At 38.2% G+C, this 20267-nt stretch overlaps 1 protein-coding gene across 2 annotated transcripts in view; it reads left to right on the forward strand.

Moving 5' to 3' along the window:
* Positions 1-20267, forward strand: part of CPNE4 (copine 4) — a 225974-nt gene that overhangs the window by 35826 nt on the left and 169881 nt on the right. The window contains exons 2-3 of one of the 2 annotated variants that reach the window (XM_068205258.1): positions 3765-3914; positions 12979-13166. In XM_068205258.1, coding sequence (XP_068061359.1) covers positions 3857-3914; positions 12979-13166 — 246 coding nt within the window. In that variant the 5' untranslated portion in view covers positions 3765-3856. The remainder of the gene's footprint in view (positions 1-3764; positions 3915-12978; positions 13167-20267) is intronic. The other variant, XM_068205268.1, reaches the window with a different exon arrangement.

Below are 20267 nucleotides of genomic sequence, written 5' to 3' on the forward strand. Positions count from 1 at the left end.
AGAATCCATTTTGAACAGTCAGGAAGTAAAAGCAACTTTTAATATTTCATTTTCTCAGTACAATCTTTAATTGAATAAAATTCTGAGGGGGAAAAAATCTGAAAATACCATTTGTCTGAGTTCAAAATGTGTTCACTGACTGAAAGGACTTATTCAGGAATTCAAAATACCAAGGAGTGAAAGATAAGGTTTTAAACAGTCCTCCCTACTTATCACTGTATTCTATTAAGCCACCTTTCTGCTCTGACACATCATTATAACAACCAGACTAAACTTGCAATAATTTGTATAACCTTTCTTGAATGTCCCTTGAAGGAATGCATGGGAAGTACTACACCCCCATTAAAGATGTTTGTCTCTGTATTAATAGTTACTCTGTAGGCAGTGTGTAAGTGAGGTGTTCAAGGGCTTGCATTTTTGTTGGTAGGGTCTGACCAGCCGAAAGTGTCATTGCAAATGGCTTTCTGAAAAGCCAGTTAGGGATGCTGGTCCCAGTTGGAATATGCTGCTTGTTTAATTGCCCATAACATGCAGGAAATTGCAGTGAACTTTTTCCTTTTTAGTCCTAAATTATTTTAACTGAGTTAACCAGACTTTCTGACACACTAGCTAACTCAGTCAGTGAAGGGAGTCCTGGAAGGATCCTGGTTTTGTTCAGTGTTAAAAGGAGAAGGCTAAGGGAATGTGATCTTAATGCTGTCATCTCAGAAGATGCAGCCAGGGTTCTCTTGGAGGAGCAGTGGTAGGATGTTTGGCAGCAGCCATAAGCTGTAACAAGGAAAACTAACAATAAATTGTTGTCAAAGATGGTGGTCAAATGCTGGAAGAGAGGCCCAGAGAGGTAGTGGGATCTTCATTGTTGGAGACTGCCAGAGCTCACCTGAACAAGATCTGCTTTGAGCTAAGGCTGGTAAATAGAAATTTCCAGCAATCCCTCTCAACCTAAATTACTCTTACCAGACAACTGGCCTGTGTTAACTGTACTGAAGACCCAGTGCAATTTGACTGCAGCACTTGTCAGATGTTGAAGTGACTGAGAATTAAAGAGCTCCTTTGTGGTATCACTGGGGAACATGATGTAGGTATATTCAAACTGATCTGAGAATTTTCTTGGGCAACCTATTTCCCTTGAAAGCATAATCTTGGCAGAGGTCTGAAATGGTCATAGGTTACTTACCCTAGATGGAAAATACATGGCCGCTCGGAAGCTGAAAAACAGAAGGAGTGGAAAAAAGCAAGCTCAAACTTCACACATAGAAGTAGCTAAATAAGAAATGCTGCAGTAATCATTTCACTGAAACAGTTTTCTTAGTGTATTGTAAAATGCCCATGTTCTTGTAAAAGGTAAAATTAAAAGCCAGGACAGGTAGGAAATTTAATGCATGTCAGGCTTTCTAGCTAATAGTAAAAATCTCAAGAGAAGAACCGGCATTTTCCTCCAGCAAGTATTAAATATTTTCCTGTGTTATTCCTACCTTCAATTAAGTTAATGTTTAAGATGCCTCTATGTGCTTCATTTAATAACATATTACACAAGTGAATAATTTGAAGAATTCTTCAGTGAAATATGGAAATAATTTTCATGTAACATCAGCAAGTTGACATCTTTTTTTGATGTACTGCTCTACACTTAATATCCCAGCTCAGTCTTTGTTGATGTATTTACTCCAAAGTTGAAGCAATTTAAAACACTAAATGGTGTGACTGTGCATTCAGTCTCATTACAGACTTAATGCAACAGCAGTCAAGCACCTCATTATTGTATAACCCAATTTTTGTAGAGGGCAGAAATTACAGGTAAAATTTGCATGTTGACTTCAGAGCATGAAGAGTGTCATCCATCATTCACTGGGTCAGATCTGAATTGCTGTGATCTTTGTAATTGATAAAGAATGCTTATGATTGGAACAGCAAAATTCTTGTAAAAGTGCATATTTTTTCAAAATGTTTTAGATATTTTTAGTGCATCTTTTCCACGGGTATCCAAGGGTGGATTTGATACAATAAAGAAGTTACAAAGGCATCTGAGATTTTGATGGACATGCATTGGGTGGGCTGATTTGTGAGGACATGCATTTACTATAACCCATGTTCTCTATTATTAATTTGTATGGGTTTTTTGCTTCTTTTCCTCTCCAAGCACCTCTACCTAACAGGGTTGCTGACACTAGAGAAGAAATTAAAAACCAAATCTTTTACTAGTTAAGACGAACAAAAATGAAGATCTTGGAGTCCATATTTATGAAGGCCTTTTAAATTTCTTAATTTTGGAGTTACCCTATACTTGTGTACACTTAAACATGTTCATGCATTAGACCAGTAATTATATGAAATTAATAAATTATAATTCTTTTTAAGTTATGAAAAATATCTGTCTATTGGATCTATTTGCACTGCATCAACACAGATCAAGAGTAAGACATAGCTAAAAGGACATGGGAAATGCCTTGTATCACTGAAGAATTCAAAGATTGATTTGAATACTCTTTGTTGGTACGGTTGCATTTGGATTACTGCCAACATGCATTTTCCTAATTCTAAATATATGCAGGTATAGAGGAGTCCAATAGCTATCCATTTGTAGTTAACAGGGATATAAATATTTGAATATGGAGGACATTGCTTTGTTCTCTGAGCAGCAATCATGTTTTAGCACATTTTAAATTTTGTGGCATCTGTCATGGAATATTTGGGACCCAGTTTAGTTATCAACACTCCTTTTTGGCATGATAGGATATCTACTGAGGCTAGTTCTACTCTTCTGTGCTCTCAGGAAATATCATGGTGACTGCCTTAAGATTCCTGATGTCCCTGATGCTTTGCAACTGTCTTTCAACAAACATTGTATGAGAGTAGATAGGGCAGGTGAGGGAAGGAGTTAAGAGTTTCACAAGTCTGGAGAGAAAGCCTGGAAATGGCTTTCCACTCCCAATTCATACAGAACTATGCCTTAGATAATTTGACCATAGTGATTGCATTTGTAAAGTGGAAACATCTGTCTGGGACTTCAATACCAGCCTCTTGTGTCTCTTCTCCCTTGAGTGCCATCACTGCTGGCTTATAGGCATTCCTTTCTCTCTGTTAGCAGTGGGTGGTTCATGGACTTTATTACACTTTGTATAAATTTGTCCTTTAAAGACAGATGAATGTAGGTGAAGTCCTGTGCAATATGAGCCCAAATCTTAGGGGTATTTCTTGCCTAATGTGAATTTCATAAAATGTTCTCCTCCCAGGCAATGATGTCAAGACCAGCAGGTCTTCCAGTGTTTTTTTGTGGGTGGCAGTAGGATTTCCATCAATACTGATTATGTGAGTTCATTTTTTATGTGCATCATTTTAGGAACTGAGAACCCCTTCCTTCTGCCTCTAACTCTGCAATCGCTATAAGAGATGAATTGTTCATTTTGCCCTTTTTTTGTATGCTATCAAAGACTGGGGGGGACTTGCAGATTTCAAAAGGAAGACAACTCTTGTGTATACTCACAGGTTCCTTTTAGGAGTGCTTAAGGGACAACCTCATGTCAGACAAAGTTTTATAAAAGACATTCCAAGTATCTTGCTTCTTCTCATCTTTATTGCTGGTTGACAACATAGATATTTCTCACACCTCAAGAATTCCTGAGGGAGAGAAACTCTTGAAAATTTTTGGTGGCTTGGATTTCTAGAGCTTGTTTTTGAAAGTGTTATTTAGCCAAAGTCTTGGCACTGTGTCAGAAGGAAGTAGGTCTCCTATAACATTGCTGACAAAGCTCTGTTGCTTCCAGGGCCCAGGTTAGGATCTCTGTGAGGCTGCGCTGTGTCCTGACGCGTTAGGACCCATCTGTGGTAGCTCAGTAGAGCGCAGATCCTGGGAAGCATGGACACGCCAGCAGAGGAATGGCACGGCACTGGCACCAGCAGTACATTTGGCACTGGTAGGACTTTTTGCTGACAGCATGCTGCAATTCTTTTGTGAATCAATTTGATACCAAAAATAGCTACTGGCTTATTCAGAGACTGAGTCTATCATGGTATGGTGGTACTGTGATTACAAAACCCTTGCAATATGGAGTAAGATATCACTTCCTAGAGGAAAATCAGACCAAACTAGTAGACATGAAACTACGAAAGAAATTAACACTCCCCATATAAATATAATTTGGCTGTCATGGCTCTTCTCATGCCTGCAGTTGGAGCTGCAATGTGATCATATCCCTTGCCGATTTATCTGAGGCAGTGGCGATGTGTGCTTGGCCTAAGTCTCGTGGGTGACTCTTCAAATACTTGATCAAGGATTTTGGAAAGAAAATAGAAAGTAAGTAAATGACAAGAAGGCAGGCAAGGCTCAGAGTCTAACTTAACTTGTGGTACAAACCCCTGTGTGCTGTCCCTGAACCTCTGTTGCGAAGGGAATGAACTTGGTACTGGCTCCAGCCATCAGGTAAAGGTGTTCATTACCCAGAATTCCCCTGATGGTGGGCAGGTTGCTCCTTGTCTGTCAGAGTCCTGGGAGGCCATAGGAGTTCTGCTTGTTGCTGAGAAAGGGGTCAAGCATGTTGGGAGAGCAGCTGCTTGCAGCACTATCCATTGCTCCCTTACTTCTTCTCCTGCCCTACCTGACGGAGCAACTTGACTTTAAAACTCTGTCCCAGTTTTGAGCTCAACGTGGCCCCGGTGTAATCAATAAATTCAGTTTTTCTCATACTGCTAGGAAACTCTGAGCCAACTTACAGCAGGTATACCTTCTGGTTGTATTGCAATTGCAATAACTAAACAGTAAATGGGAAGTTTTTCCTCACTGCTCTTCTTGATGTGCCTGTCTTTGGATCAGGAGCAGGAAGCAGCTTCTCTTGTAGAGTCATTTTCATGCTGCAAGGAGAGCCACTATAGCCATCTGTTGAGGAAAATTAGCAGTTTGCAATATGTTACATCTGTACATGTATAAACTCTTCCAGGCATTATGTGTGTTTATACACATACTCTGGTGTAATTGAGTATAGCTGAGGAACACAACTTGCTGCTTCATTCCCAAGTAACGAGCCATACGACGAGAGGAAATGGCCCCAAGTTGTACTAGGAGAGGTTTAGAATGGATATTAGGAGAAAAAATATTCACCAAAAGGGTTGCAAGGCACTGGAACAGGCTGCCCAGGAAAGTGGTTGATTCAGCATCCTTGCAGATACTTAAAAGATGTCTAGATGTGGTGCTTAGGGGCATGGATTAGTGGTGGACTCAGCAGTGCTGGGTTAATGGCTGGACTCGATCTTAGGGGTCTTTTCAATGTAAACAATTCTGTGATTCTCCTCTAGATGATAGAGAGTATGCTTTTGCAGGATGGATAAAGGGTAATTTTAATTTCAAATGTATATTATGCAAGTGCAGATGATAAGGCAAGGATTAATGTAGTAGAGTATGCATCTATCTTGTTGTTCAGAATTGTCTAAGTATTTCAAGAATTATTTTGCCTCAAACGTTCTAAAGGTTCTCAGTTGGATTTATTTGATATCACAATTTTGACTGCTGCACCTTAGAGTGCTGGGATTATTTGATTTTGTTCCAGGCTTATCTTTCTTTGAAGTATAGCAAAATATCCAATTTTTTAAGATTCCTGCATAAATAAATATGTTGTAAAGCTTTGTTTCTTGCTAAGGTGCTTTTATTTTCCCTCTAATACCAATTGGGAGAATGAATTTTTAAAAAGCAGCAAACACATATCTTTGTAGTGCATATACTTTTGTTCCTGTGTTTCATTTGATATATCACTCAGTGCAAGCAGCAAGCTGAAGTGACAAGCCTAAGAAAATTGTAATGGCTTTTGGTGATAAGCAGTCAAATAAGTATAACATGGTAGTAGCTTTGAAATTGTTGATTAGAGAGATGCAATTAAATTTCTCTGATTTTCTAGGCTTACATGTCACTTATACTTGTAAACTTCTCGCATATTGTAGGTTTGGGTATTTGTGTGTGTGTAACTCTACAGTGTGGTGTTTGAAGCGGATTCAATGGTCCTGAGCTTTTCCATGTGTTCATGCTTAATCCCTGCTCTTACACCTGCCTGTGCTTCAGGTATTCTCTCAAGAATTGCACAGAATCAATCCAGACTCTGAGAAACAATACTCAAACCAGCAGGCAAATAATTTACTAGTGGAACCCTGAATTTTGCTGGGGTTTCATATTATTCAGTCTTGCTTATAAATCATCAGCTCTGGCAGTCATGGTATAGAACAGTGTGAATTTTGCTGGCATTTCTTTCTCTTGCTTTTAAATCATATTTTTAGCTTTTATAATGGTGAGAAAGGTCTTCAAAACATCAGTTCTAATTGCTTTGTAAATAGAAATGAAATAAAGAGCAAACCCACTCGTGTTCATGTTTTTAAGGGAAAATATGCCATTTTCATGATTTGGAAGAGGAACATTGGGACTATTTAATGCTTTTGCTTGACAGTATTGAGTTGCAAGTGAAGGCTGTGCATAGGCATATTTAAGGAAACAATAATGGATAAGAGGACAATTGTGTGTGTTACTGTGTCTCAGCATATAGATGAGCCAGTTTGTTTTCTCTCTATCTTCTACACTGTTCCAAATAAAATACATTCTGTTATCCTATTAAACCAACACACTGTCTTAGAAGGTGCCATTTTATAAACAAGACCAAACACACACCCTCTGTAGCCAGCCTGAGAGCCAGCCTTGCTGCAGGAGAGGCACACTCCTTTGTGACTGGTATAAATCCAGTGGATGAACCAGCCTTTGGATTCTGTGGAAAAAAAATCTCTGCTGCTTTTCTAGTAAAAAGCATTGAGACTGCTTTCTAGTAGGGGAGTTGTCTGCATTTATCCCTAGGAAGGTTATTTTGATCTTGTATTTGTTCAGTCTCCTGTTTTTTGTATTAGTGAGTTTTTGATTTCTCTTCCCCTGTGTGTTTTACAGCATTGTAAGAAGGAAGACAGTGGGAACTCTGTGTAGTAAGAGGTGACTGATGGCATTAGCTACATGCTAAAGGAGCCAGAGCAAATCCTAGATTTTCTCTTCCAGTGGAGGATAATAAAACATACTTATTTTAGCACTGACTCCTGCAGGTGCTTTCCAATGCACTGAGTCTGACTTCAGTGGGAGCCACTCAGAGCATCCAGAACCAGGCACATTTGAGGATCTCCCAGTGCTCCAGTTATTGTGGGGATTTTACTTCTCTTAACTGAAATGGGGTTATTTGTATAGGTGCAGCACACTTCTGTACAGTGTTTTGTCATGCATTAGATGTCCCAATTTCTTTCCAGTGTCTTTTCCTTTTCCCCTTATAATTGAAACAGCTGGTTCTATGGTAATGAGTCCCTTTGAAGTGTCAGTGTGTGTATATTTCCATTTACACTGCTGGCACTTTGTTCTGAACCTTCTCCCCTTCTGTCCAAATAGATTACTTGCATTATCAGATCTGTCTCATCGTTCACAATAGCATTGCTGTGGATTCTCCAGATCCCCCTTCTTTACTGAGTTTATTGCTCATTTTTAAAGGCCTCTGTCAAACTCTGGTAGGTGTAACTTTAAATGAATCTCCATTAATATTTGTCAGATAATCAAAGAGGAGGAGGGGAAAAATTGTATTTTAATTGCACAAACTATCCTGTGGAGGGGTCTAGCTAACCTATTGACTTTTCATTACATAATAATTCATATTCAAATTAATTTTGGCAGCTTGCATTTTGTCTGTATTATCTATGATCATTTAAAATTCTGTAGCAATTTATAATACAATTGATGTTGACCAGGATCATTTTTTAATGCAAACAGGAGGAGAGTCTTGTGTAGTGATTTGAGATATGGCTGAAAACCAGAAGTCTAGGAGTGTGGTCCAAGATAAGTAATTGAATAACTGTGTTTTAAGATAGCACTGATTGTTCATGAGCAGTTTCCAGAGATGTACAGAGAAAGGCCAAGGCAATGGCCACAGCAGCAACAAAGATTAGACATAATGAAAAAATCTTAATACATATAATTATAAAGATAGATTTGCTTTCCCTGTGATACTGGGGTCTCTGTTCAGACCTGGGCAAGCCTGGGCAAGGTGTCTTAGTGAGCTCCTGATTAAGCACATGGAATATTAATTTAATGAACTTGCTGAATCAGTAACTCCTGATGAATTGCCACCTTTCCTCATTTGTACAAAAACCTATTTACAGCTGAATGTGAAGGAATGGATTTGCTTTTCACATCCAAGGAAGCCTTGTGCCAACAGCTGATACAGTAATTATTAGAGACTGGGAATTCCCAATTACATAAAATTTCTTAAAGAAAAATAATTACTTATCTCAATTACTGTCATTCCCTGAAGGGATCCATGGCCTACATTCTGCTTGAGCTGAACAAGTTACTAGACAGAGGAACTTTAAAAAACTCTTCTACTTGCACACCCAACATATTTTCAGCCTTTTCTATAAATCTGGTTCTTATTGTATTTTGTTTAACTTGATCTGAGTTTTATTAATTTTAAGCTTCTAATTATACACTTGGTTTTTATACTTCCTTCTATTAGACTTTAAACCCTGGAAGATCCAGAAACTGTAGTTACAAAGCTTTCTGTCTAGAGAGTTAAACTGTTCGTGTGTTTTGAATACTAAATGTGTGTCCCATTTATAAGTGTAAATACGTAGGGAGCAGCTAGTGCCACAACATCCAGTGCCTTTAGGGCTGCTCTCTTTTGGAGGCACTTATTCACAGCTCTTATTTCATGTAACTCTACTATCAGTATTTCCCACCATGTGCACATACTGCAAACATAATTTACCTTTCCAGGAGCAGACTCTTGCTGTTTACTTCTGTAGAAGCAGACAGATGCTATTAGCTCATTTTCATTTCATGACCAAAGTGGCAGTAAAATAATTCAGACACAGCTCTCAACATATGATGATGGGAAGCCTGCAACCCCTAAATTCATTTGTGTGTAGTTTGGTCTGGAGTACAGGTTTCTAAATAACAAGACCTTTCCCTAAATGCAAAGCACATTGGTTACTGCTTTTAATCTCAGTATCTTTCTCATTTGCTGCTCACTTATTACCTGAACTGAAGGTGAGGCTGAGTGTGAATGTTCCCCTGATTCTTCACAAGGGCCTGTAGAGAGCAATCTCTTCATTTTTCACCCAGACCGCTTGCAGAAAAGCTTTTGGGACATTATGTGTGTGTAGGAGGGCAAAATGACACTGTGGGCAAAGGAGTAAACTTGAAATCAGAATTCAGATAGCATCTTAGATTTATTTCATGGTGAATCTAAGGAGCCTTCTTCTGAGTTTGTGGTGAGGTTACGTGGATCACCATTTTGTAATGAGTTGGATCTGGTTGTGTGAGCTGAATCCAAGCTGAATTTAGCTCCTGGAGAGAGGCAGGTACTGGTTGTGTTGTGTGTCACAAAGATCCTTACTTCTGCAAGCGCTAGACAACTGAATTTTAAAGCCATTTAGTCCCCCTGAATAGTGAAAGATGTAGCTGTCAAATGTGTTAATACTGATTTTCATTGTAATCCAGTTATCTAGGAAGGCACAACTTTCTGAACTTGTGTGCTTTTAATGAAATACCTACGTATGGGAGCCTATGTAGCACTACTTTGTACCAGAAATGGGCTTATGTATATATTTTGATTTTCTGCATGGCTTTGGAGCCAAGGGCCTCAAATAATCAATTAGTTCAAAAACATATCACAGAGGCAATCTGTATCCTAAAAAGTTGATAATTTGATTCTTTTCTGCTTAGTCGCAGAGTAGAAGAGGTTGGAAAGGACCTCTGCGGGTCATCTATTCTTAGCCTGTGCTCAAAGTAGGTTGCTGAGGGCCGTGTCCAAGCAAGTTTTGGATATCTCTAAAGATGAAGACTCTACAAGTTCTCTGAGAAGCATGTTGCAGTGTTGAACCAAACTTATAGTAAAAAATTTCCTTTTCTTTAATCAGAATTTCCTGAATTTCAGTTTGTGCCAGTTGCCTCTTGTCCTGTCACTGGGAACTACTGACAAGAATTTGGCTTCATGTTTCCCCCTCTCATCATATGAATCAGTAAGATCACTTTGAGCTGTGAATCTCTTTAAAAAGGTCAAAAGAGCACCTTAATTTCTAGTAAATGAGCTCTAAGTATGCCAGATATAGAACATGTTTGAGAGACTGGAGACAGAGACTTGTCTTCAAGGTTTTCACTTTTTCTTTGTAGCCGACACATTCTTTGGTGGGTTTGGTTTGTTTTAGGGCTTTTTTGTTGTTGTTGTTGTCTTTTGTTTTCCTTTGGTTTTTTTTCTTGTTGTTATTTGTTTTTTGGGTTTTCTTTGTAGCCTAGTATGTTTCAATTTCAGCATAGTGCAGTTTTAATTTTTTTTTCCAGTTGGTACTGTTTTCTTGATGTTTCACCATGGAGAGGTGAAAACATAAGGCCTGTTTTTGCTTCAGTCCAGCACTGGCTAATAAGTTTGTGTGGGAAGCATATGATCCACCACTTTCCTGTTCTCCTGAGGGAATGAGAGAGAATGTATGCAATGATGAAATGAAAACTTTACAAATATGTGACCTACCACTTACTTTTTGTATGTGTTCTATTGCTTTCCTTTACTGGGCACAGCTCTTGTTCAGTGAATATCAAAAGCTGTGTGGAAATTGAATGAATAACAAGGTTCTAATGAACTGAAAAAGGAAGAGTTTGTTGCAAAGAAAAATGAATAATTTTTTCCTCCATCAATAATGTACATAGTTAATTGACAAAAAACTTCTTATGCAATCTAATTTCTCTATGTTTGTGCAAAACAATACCATTTTTAGCCACTTTCAGTGGGCTCAAATCTATTTTCCAGGCCTCCAGCTTCCTGGTGATGTGACATCAGCACAACAGCCCAAGCTGGTGATTATATTAAGAGAAGAATATAATGAGACAAAAGAATAAGGCTGTACCTTGATCTTTTCCATTGATAAATTTAGAACTTGCAAAAGCTGAAATAATAGTTGTAGTGATAAAAAGAAATATAATTTTTATACTTACCTCCTGTTCTGAAAAACCAATGTATAATTATTGTAGGAGGAAGAAAAATACAACTCTCCCCCGCACTCTGCTACTTTTTCCTCTTCTCTTCAGTGTTGAAATCATCCAGTTTAATTAAATCACCAGCCTATTTCTGCACAAAGGATGACATTTTATTAATGATATATGATGTGTATGAGACAGAATTAACCCAATTTTCAAATGGATTTCAATTTGGAAAGGGCAACATGTAAAAATGTCTTGTAAATGTGTGGGATGAGCTTGTTGAGTAGCTTTCTGAAGGATATGGGATTACAAAATGATGAATAATTAGACAACAGACTCTCCAGTCCCTGGCTTTATAACGTAGCCCAATATCATTACTTTTTCCATGTGTTGTTTAGTTTCGCCTATTTTTTCAGTCATGTTTATTTCCTAGCAGTAAATCCAAGGAGCAGTAGTTTAGGTGACAATATTTACAAGTAACGTGTAAATAGGTGGGGCTGAAGGTGACTGTTTTGATCTTAGGATGTCAGGCACTGTGTTTGTGGTGAGGCTCACGTTTCAAATATGCCTGTAGAGCCTGAGGTTCAGAGAATAGTTGGGGTCCACTCGGGCTCGCTTCACTTATATCTGAATGGGGTAGTCACAGCAAAACAAAGTTCATATAGTAAGTTGTTGTATAGATTTGAAGAATTGTAAGTTGTTAACAAGCTTTTATTCCTTCTCCAAAGGGAGCAGATAATCTGCCTCATCAGACTTACATTCCTGAAACTTGATTGAAACTCTATTGCCAAGTCCCCTTACTCTGAATGGAGAAGTACCTTTCTAATTTTACCTTTCTAATTAATAGGAAAACTGTATAGGTGTGATATTGCAGGTTTTGAGTTTATTTTTAACTTAGCAGATTTGGGGAAAAAATCTTCACTTTCATTTCCATATCTCTGAAATGTAATTTTTATCAAAACAGTTCTCAAAAATCATTAACCCCTGAGAACAGGGTGTTGTGGGATAGACAGTGAAAAGGATTGAAACAGACGGCTAAAATGTCCTACTGATAAAATGGCAAGACAAATCTGCCTGCTAGAAGTATGAGATTCATTTTTTTTTGTAGCTCTTATGTATGAGATAAAGTGATGAAGGCACTAATCCATGTATTAGGAAGCAAATTTTTAAAGGGTCAGGCTGTGAAGCTCAGAGCAAGTATGCAAATTACAGTGTTCCCATAGTCTTTATTGATGCAAAAATGGTCATATAGGGATTTTTGGTAAGCTCTCTGTTAAAATATTTTTGTTGCTTCAGTTGAGAGAAATCCTTGAGCTACAAGATTGGTGGTGATGGTCATAATGAAGTAAGGGCTGGAGGTCCCTGTTATTCCAGCTATCTGTGCTCATGTAACTCTGATTCCTGACCCAAAAGAGTCACTCCACAACAACAAGTCGTGGCAGCATAAACATCCTGCCCTTCTGTATAGAACATCAATCTTGGCTACTTGCTTAGGAATGGAGGCAGGGAAACAGTGAAATATATTTTGGAATTTAAGGTTGGTATGAAAGGGGCCTTCTATGGCATTTATGCCAAAAGTTTATATAAGAAGAAGTGCATACTCTTTAGAAGAAATAGAGGGAAATAAAAGCAGATTGCAGGAGTGCTGAACAAATTTAATTTACCCTTGTCAACATGTTATCATAATAAATACAGAATTGCCATCCTGTCTATCTGTCCTTTGGCCTGGGGAAATGTGGCTCTATAAGCAGGAGTAGAGCTGGAAGTCAAGATCACACAGTTCACCCCCAGTGTTCAGAGGCATGGTGGAAAGTTTCATTCTGAACTTGGCTTACTTATAAACATATGAGATCATTATTTCTTTTTCCTATAGGTATTCCTTTGATTTTTATTCTTTCCCCTCATGCTCTGGTTCTCATTCACTGTTACTGTCTAGAATTGGCTTCTGTGTGGAAAGAGAGGCTGTACCTTGTGTGCACCATCCTTAACAGACCTTTTCTCTCTTTCAGAACAAGGAATGAAGAAAATGAGCAACATCTATGAATCAGCAGCCAATACCCTGGGAATTTTTAACAGCCCATGCCTGACTAAAGTGGAGTTGCGAGTTGCATGCAAAGGCATATCAGACAGGGATGCCCTCTCAAAACCAGATCCTTGTGTCATCCTTAAAATGCAGTCGCATGGCCAGTGGTTTGAGGTGAGTATTTAATAAAATAAAATTAATTCTGGCACTTTAGGATAGCATAGACAAACAGAGGCAAAATTGAAATAGCAAGAACGGTAAAGAGAAGAGGCAATTTGAAGCCTGTGGCATAATCTTGCAAGATCGAAGGGAGATTTCCATTAACCCTAACACAGTTTAAATCAGAAACTTTGAACTTCTCTTTGGCATCTAGATTAAAAATCAAGATGAATAAAGAAACAAGCATCATAAAACTTTTCCCTTCAGGCCTTACTTTTTCATAAAAGCTATATAATAGCACAGATAATAATAGTGACCACAAGGCATTACAATATAAAGAGGAATACTGTGGAAGAGAGGAGGATTTGTCATTAGTTGGCAAAGGATTTTTTGGCAGAGCAGCTTGATCTGCAAATTTTGAGCATTACAGTTGGATTCATTGTTGCAATTAGTAAAACTAATGCATTTGCTTTATCAATTTGCCTTGTATTGCAGGTTGCATGTTTGATTAAAATCCTGCTTTGTTTAAAATAATGGAAATAATTTCTTTGATAACTGGAAACATGATGTCTTAAAGAAATTCAAATTGTAACTATAGAACATAGAATGGAATGTAATATTTTTAATGGCATCTTTTTGGTTATTTTACTTAAAATTATAGTTGAGTGTTTGTGGTTAATCATGGTAAAAGGTGTGACTTTAAAAAGAGAATAGAAAGTATGTAAGAGAAAATGAAGAATTTATTAAATCCAGTTAATTTTGAGTGAGTAGTCATCCCTGTCTTTTCAAGAGTTTTAGCATTCAGCATAGGATTGTCTTATCTGTGAAAAGATAAAAAATAATAATGGTGAGCATATGTAGAAAGCAAAATCTTTAATTCAGGCTGAAAATATAGCATTTTCAGCCAAGTTTTTCAGACTTTGAGGAGTTTGTTCCATTTTTTCCAATCGTTTTGACCCATGAAATTTCTCCATTTCGGGCCAGCACCAGCCTAGGAAAGTTAAGGGATTTTTTTGTGGTATTCTTCTTCTTTTCTTAGTTTGCTCTTGTGGAACCACTAGACATATCTCTAGTAGAAAACCAGACTATAAATAGAAATAAAACTCTAACCATTGTTTCAGTGCTACAAGATCAGTGTGTCCATGTAATTGAAATTTTGGGTGATAAAATAGCCTAAAAAAAGGGGTGATTTTAGCTCTCTGTGTAGAAAAAAGCATTTAGCTGCACTGTGTGTAATCACACAAATAGTAGAAATTAACCAAGCAATGGATTAAAGGTCAAAATAAATGAAATGCCCCTGTTTGGAAAGGACCAATGAAAACTTTCATGCTGTCTCAGTTCTCTGAATAACTTTGGGTGCATTTACATTTAGTATGTCTCTGGCAGGGTAAGTCGATTTAAATTATATATTCTAATGTAGTAATGGAGATTCCCTTTATTTGATATGGGTTTTACTTTGGAAAGTGATTGTCTGAATAGAGTAAATCTTGCAGAACAGATCTGCCCACTGATACTATTCTCATCTTACATCAGTTGCTCCTACTGTCTAGTGAGAGTCCAGGCAATTAATTTTATTATGAAAAAAAAAAAAAAAGATTTTATTAGTTCATGTTCCTATCAGTGCTGCAAAGTGAATGCCACTCTGCCATGATGAGTATTTTCAGGCCAGCACCTTCTTAACAGAATTTTTAATTAAGTTCCTATTGCTGAGCTAAATTCAGCAGAGTCACTCAGGTATAGCTGGAGACATAATTTGGCTGGAAGAATCTTCTGCTGATGGCAATGAATGATCCAGCAAGACCTGAAAAAACAGACAAAGTAATAAATAAAAAATAATTATCTTGAATTTTCAGATACTTTCCAGATACCTTGGAGATCCAAACGTGCTGTAGCAAGATGCAGTGTTACTGAAATGTACATACTGGTCGCATACTCTGGTTGTGTGGAGGTTTTGTCAGCACAAAGTAGCTAAATTGAGGGTGTCCAAAATACAGGTTGTGGTCTGTGTAGGTTGTGACTTGCACATAAGTGCTTTTGAAATCCATGGAAAGTACTGAAGGCTGGCTCCATGGCTGCTCATGGGCCAGATGCAGCTGAAGCGTGTGGGCTTAGTCTGATGGGATTGCACTGTGCATGAAGTTTGAGATTCTGGGATATAAGGGAATGGAATGTAATATTTTTAATGACACCTTGTTGGTTATTTTTACTTAAAAGGTATAGTTGAGTGTTTGTTGTTAATCAAGCTGAAAGGTGTGACTTCAAAAAGATAATATAATGTATGTAAGAGAAAATGAAGAATTTATTAAATCCAGTTAATTTTGAGTGCATATTCATCCCTCTCTTTTCAAGAGTTTTAGAATTCAGCATAGGATTGTCTTATCTATGAAAAGATAAAAAATAATAATGGTGAGCATATGCAGAAAGCCACTCTACAGGTGCAGATGATCCCTGAAAGTGAGTGATCTGTGCACATTTATCTCTGGGAGAATTTTGATAAAATATGTCAGCCTGTTGCTGAGGAATTTTTTTTTTTTCAGTTCTGCAGTTCTGTGTGTGCATATGTGTGTGTTTGTGTAAATTATGCCACCCACACATGTAAATATAGAATGAAAATGTGTTGATGCTCTTGTAGAGTGGGTAGGTGCGGTTTCCAGAGATTGGAAATGACGTCTAAGTATTCTTCATTTTTTAAAAACTGTAGTGTTCCTGTTTTGTTTAGGTCTGGGGGGTTTTATTTGTTTGTTTCCCAGACACAGAATTGGTTGGAGGTTGGAAGGGACCTCTAGAGGTCACATGACACCTAGAGCCAGTTGCCCAGGACTGTGTCAGACAGGTTTTGAGTATCTCTAAGGAGGGAGATTCTGCATACTCCCTGGGCAACCTATTGCAGCGCCTGGGCACTCTCAGAAGTGAAAATAATGTTTCCCAATGTTCCTATGTTTCAACTAGTGCACATTACCTCTGGTTCTGTCACTAGCCACCAGTGAAAAGAAGTCCGACTCAGTTGTCTTTGGACCTTCCCTTCAGGTATTACATAGTTAAGATGCTCTCTGAGTGCTCCAGGTGTGTCACCTACAAACTTGCTGTTAGGTATATTCTGCCCCACCATCTAGGTCATTAATGAAGTTATTAAACAGGATCCAGTACTGACCCCTGTGCCCCACTGCTAGTCTCTGGCATCCAACTAGAATTTGTCTCACTGATAACCAGGCTCTGAGCCTGGCCAGCTTTCAATCCACCTCACTGTCTGCTTGTCCATTCCCTGAAGCAGCAGCTCCTCTATGAAGATCTTATGGGAGGCAGTGTCAAAGGCATTACTGCAGTCCTGGTAGAAAGTATCTGCTGCTCTTCCCTCATCTACCAGGCCAGGTAGATCTATTTCATCTTAGAAGTTTGTCCAGTTGTTCAGGTATGACTTTTTCTTGGTTGGCTACTCATGATGATTTTCTTATCCTTAATCTGCCTAGGATTAAGTGCTGTACCAACTTCCCGGGGACTGAGGTGAGGTTGGTGGGCCTGTAATTCCCTAGATGATTTGATGAGGGATACAAAACTCTTTAGAAGTGAAACCATGGGGAACTTGGGCAAATACTCAAAGAATTCTTGGTGCTGTCCCCCATTCTGGGACAGATATGCTTGCTATTTTTTTCTTCTTGTCTGAGGAGATGTTTCTCTGTAAAAAAACTAGCGCACTCACAAGTGTGCAAACCCCCCCCCCCCCAACATTTCCCTGTGTGTGCATGTTGGTGCTGGCTGAAAAGCACTATCTGCACCAAGCTAGAATGTAAATATGTAAATGATATGTTGTGTCTCCAGGAAAATCGGCAGTTTACTCCTTCTCACACATGTAGCCTAACATGATAGCGTGTGATACAGCACAATCTTAAATTCTGCTGTATTTATGTACTAAAAGCCAATTTGCTGATCCAGGACTGAATTTTAGCTCTTCTGGCCATAATTTTAGGCAGGTGCACACTTGCCAGATGCCCAAATGTTATATTTAAACTGTTTGTTTAAGATAATTATTCAATGATTGTTTTTCTGTCTTGATTTGAATGTGTTCAAGGAAGTTTAAATACTGTACTAAGTTTCAGATGGTGATTGACAGAGGTACATGATGATAAATTCCTTTGTTCCAATGATTATTTTACCCACTTAGAGTGTGAATGTCCATGTGTAATAAATGTTAACTGTTAACTAATGTATAGCATTGGAGACTTCAGCTGAGATGTGCTGTCACTGAGATGTGCTCATTAATTCCTTATTCCTAAGAAAGTTGCTTGGCCCTGTTCACAGATGACCTGCATATGGCAAATATCCATAGCACATGTTATTTTGAAAGCTGAGTAAGTTGCAGAGCTGTGTCTGGTCATACAATGTACATGAGATCAGGAGGTGTCACACAGCCTGACTTAGCCAGATGGAATGTGATTTCTGGAGCTATGAAAAGAGAAGAGAAGCTTAGGAAGGCAAGTAGTCATGTTTGGGAATCGGGGAGGGGCTTCCTGTAGTTGTACTCTTCTGGTTTTCAGCAGCAGGACAGAGAGTGTCTGCTGCCTTGTGAATTTGAACAGCCAGCTGGAGGGTTTGTGTTTTATCCAAAGCTTTTATTAAACCTCAGTAAATGAAGCAGTACCCAAAGACAACCTGCACTGGCTAAAATTTATCTTGATAGACTTGGGTGAAATTGCTAGAATAGATAAGTTTGTTTACTAAAATAATTTTTTTTTGTTGAAATATTCTCTGAAGTCACAATTTGTGGAAAACTTGGTGAGCTTTGATAAAGTGTTGATATGCTTAAAATAAAAGTTATTCACTTGTAATTCAGCATGACGTTGCAAGGATGAGCTTGACAGGACTAAACAAACAAGCCTGAGTTTTCTGTGTTTCCTTTTCCTTTCACATCAACCTGCACATTCATCTGTATTTGCTTTTCCTCTTAGTCCTGCTCTCTCTTTTTTTTCATCTCTGAATTCCAGCATCCTTCTCCTTCCTCTGCCTTTTCACCTACCTCAGCTCCCCATTTACGTTCCCAGCACCTGCTGCCACGTTTCCCTCCTCTCTGTATTGGAGACTGGGGGAAATTCCCTGCCCCTTCCTAGCATGGGTGAAGGATCTGAAGAGAAGATCCTGAGGCAGACTTCTGTTATTTGTTTCCATAGATACCCAAAAGTAGCTTTCATGTTATCCATCTGTGGCTGTTACAGCTCACTGCAGAAGCCAACAAGCCATGAAATAGGGGAATCTGTGGGATGATACATTCCATGACTTTACCAAACTGCTCCAAAATAAACACAAAAATACTGTGAAAAGTCAAAAATCCCCACACACAAAAATATGCATAGTTTTTAGTTAATTTTGATGAACAGGTAATAGATGAAGCATTTGGATTGATCTGGAAGCTTCAATGATCAGAAGGAATAACTACCACCAGCAGCCATACAGAATGAGGCTTGAGGCTGCCTGACCCCATCGTGCATCTAGTTGCTAGTTGGTGACAGTGAAGAAATATGGGATCAGAGAAATGTAAAAGTGTCTCTCCAGCTTGTTCTTACAGCTCTCAGTGATCTGCAGCTTAGGGAGTTCCTAAACAGTTTATGCCTTTGTAATTGTAAAAAAAATGTTGGTACAACAACTTCCATAACTTAGTTTGAATAATTTTAAAAGTTTTGTATATAAAATATAAGATTTTAGGATATCCTGGGACATAAGTGTTCAGCAGCTTAAGTGGGGGTTGAATAAAATAATATTACTTGTATTTTTTGAATTTGCCTCTTGCTGATTATTTTAACTTCCTTTTTCCTGTATTAAAGGAGACACTGTTCATTTTCTCAATGCCATTTGAGATTTTATTCTTCTGATTTGTCCATAAAAAGGCATGCTTTATTTTGAAGATTCAGCATACCTAACCTGTCACAAAACATGGATTTGTTTGGGTAGTTATTTAAACTATGTTTATTTCAGATCATTGCAGAGATGCAATGCAGTGTTCCATTTCCACAGTGATTTCTGAGCAGTGACTTGGGATTTATTCTCTGTTTTAAAGAACTGCAAGGCTTCATGATGGGCTTATTGGAAGTTTGATGGGTTTGGGTTGTTTTTTTTTTTTTAATAATTCTCTAGTCAATGCTAGAGCAGATTCTAGATACTATTTTTCTGATTTCACTCTTAAGATTTCAACTTGGTGAAGAAACATCCTGTATGAAATGAATTGTAAGTAATGGGGTTACAGTAAGATGAACATACCATCATAGGAAGATTTTTCTCTGACAAAGAAAGGAACTTACAAAGTTCTGATGAAATGTTTTATATCAGATTGTGCCAAATTTGGTGGCAAGGAGATGCTTTCACTGAATGGAGATTATGGAATTAGCTCTTCTCTTTGTGAAGAAGTTTCTGGTTCATTTGCAGATTTGGGAGTTTTTCTCCTCTGGATGTAGAAGAGGACTGATAATTGGAAATGCTACCTGCAAATTCTCTGGCCAAAGCTTAGATCAAAGTCTTTAATGAAATATGAGATCTATTGTAAAATTGAATTCATGCAGATCATGGTTGATAAAAGCTAACGGGGAAGAATTGAGTCTTTAATTGAAATGATTGAGACTTTCATCAGGAGATAAAGGCAATGGGATTTTTTCTAATTAAGCCACAAGGTGGCCAAGGTCCTACCTTTCCTGACTCAGGGCTGGCAGCCAGGTTGATTGGCCCCTCCTGCCCAGATCATTCAGGCCTTCAGAGCACTTGGTCTTGTATGAGCGCAGGTCTATGCCCTGCACAGCTTGCAGGTGATGATCTGTGAGTGCAGCTTTAGATTAGTGAACTTTGGACGTAGAAAGAAATGAGAGCAGTCCTGCTGCATTCACTTCCCAAGGGATGTTCCGAGAAGATGATGCTTAAGAGTTTTTTAGGTGCCATTGGACTTATCTTGTTTTCACTCATCACACCGAAAGCTGTGATTTTATTTACACCATAGCATTGTGCCTGTGTATATGCCTTTGTGGTTTATTTCATCCTCATAATTCAATATCATACTTTTCTTTCTCCTCTTTCATCAAGTCTCTGTTTATGCTAATTAATGTTTCTTTACTCAAAACTATTTGGTAACCTCTGTTGCTG

The sequence above is a fragment of the Anomalospiza imberbis genome, chromosome 1 (genome assembly GCF_031753505.1).
Source record: "Anomalospiza imberbis isolate Cuckoo-Finch-1a 21T00152 chromosome 1, ASM3175350v1, whole genome shotgun sequence".
NCBI classification, from domain to species: Eukaryota; Metazoa; Chordata; class Aves; order Passeriformes; family Viduidae; genus Anomalospiza; species Anomalospiza imberbis.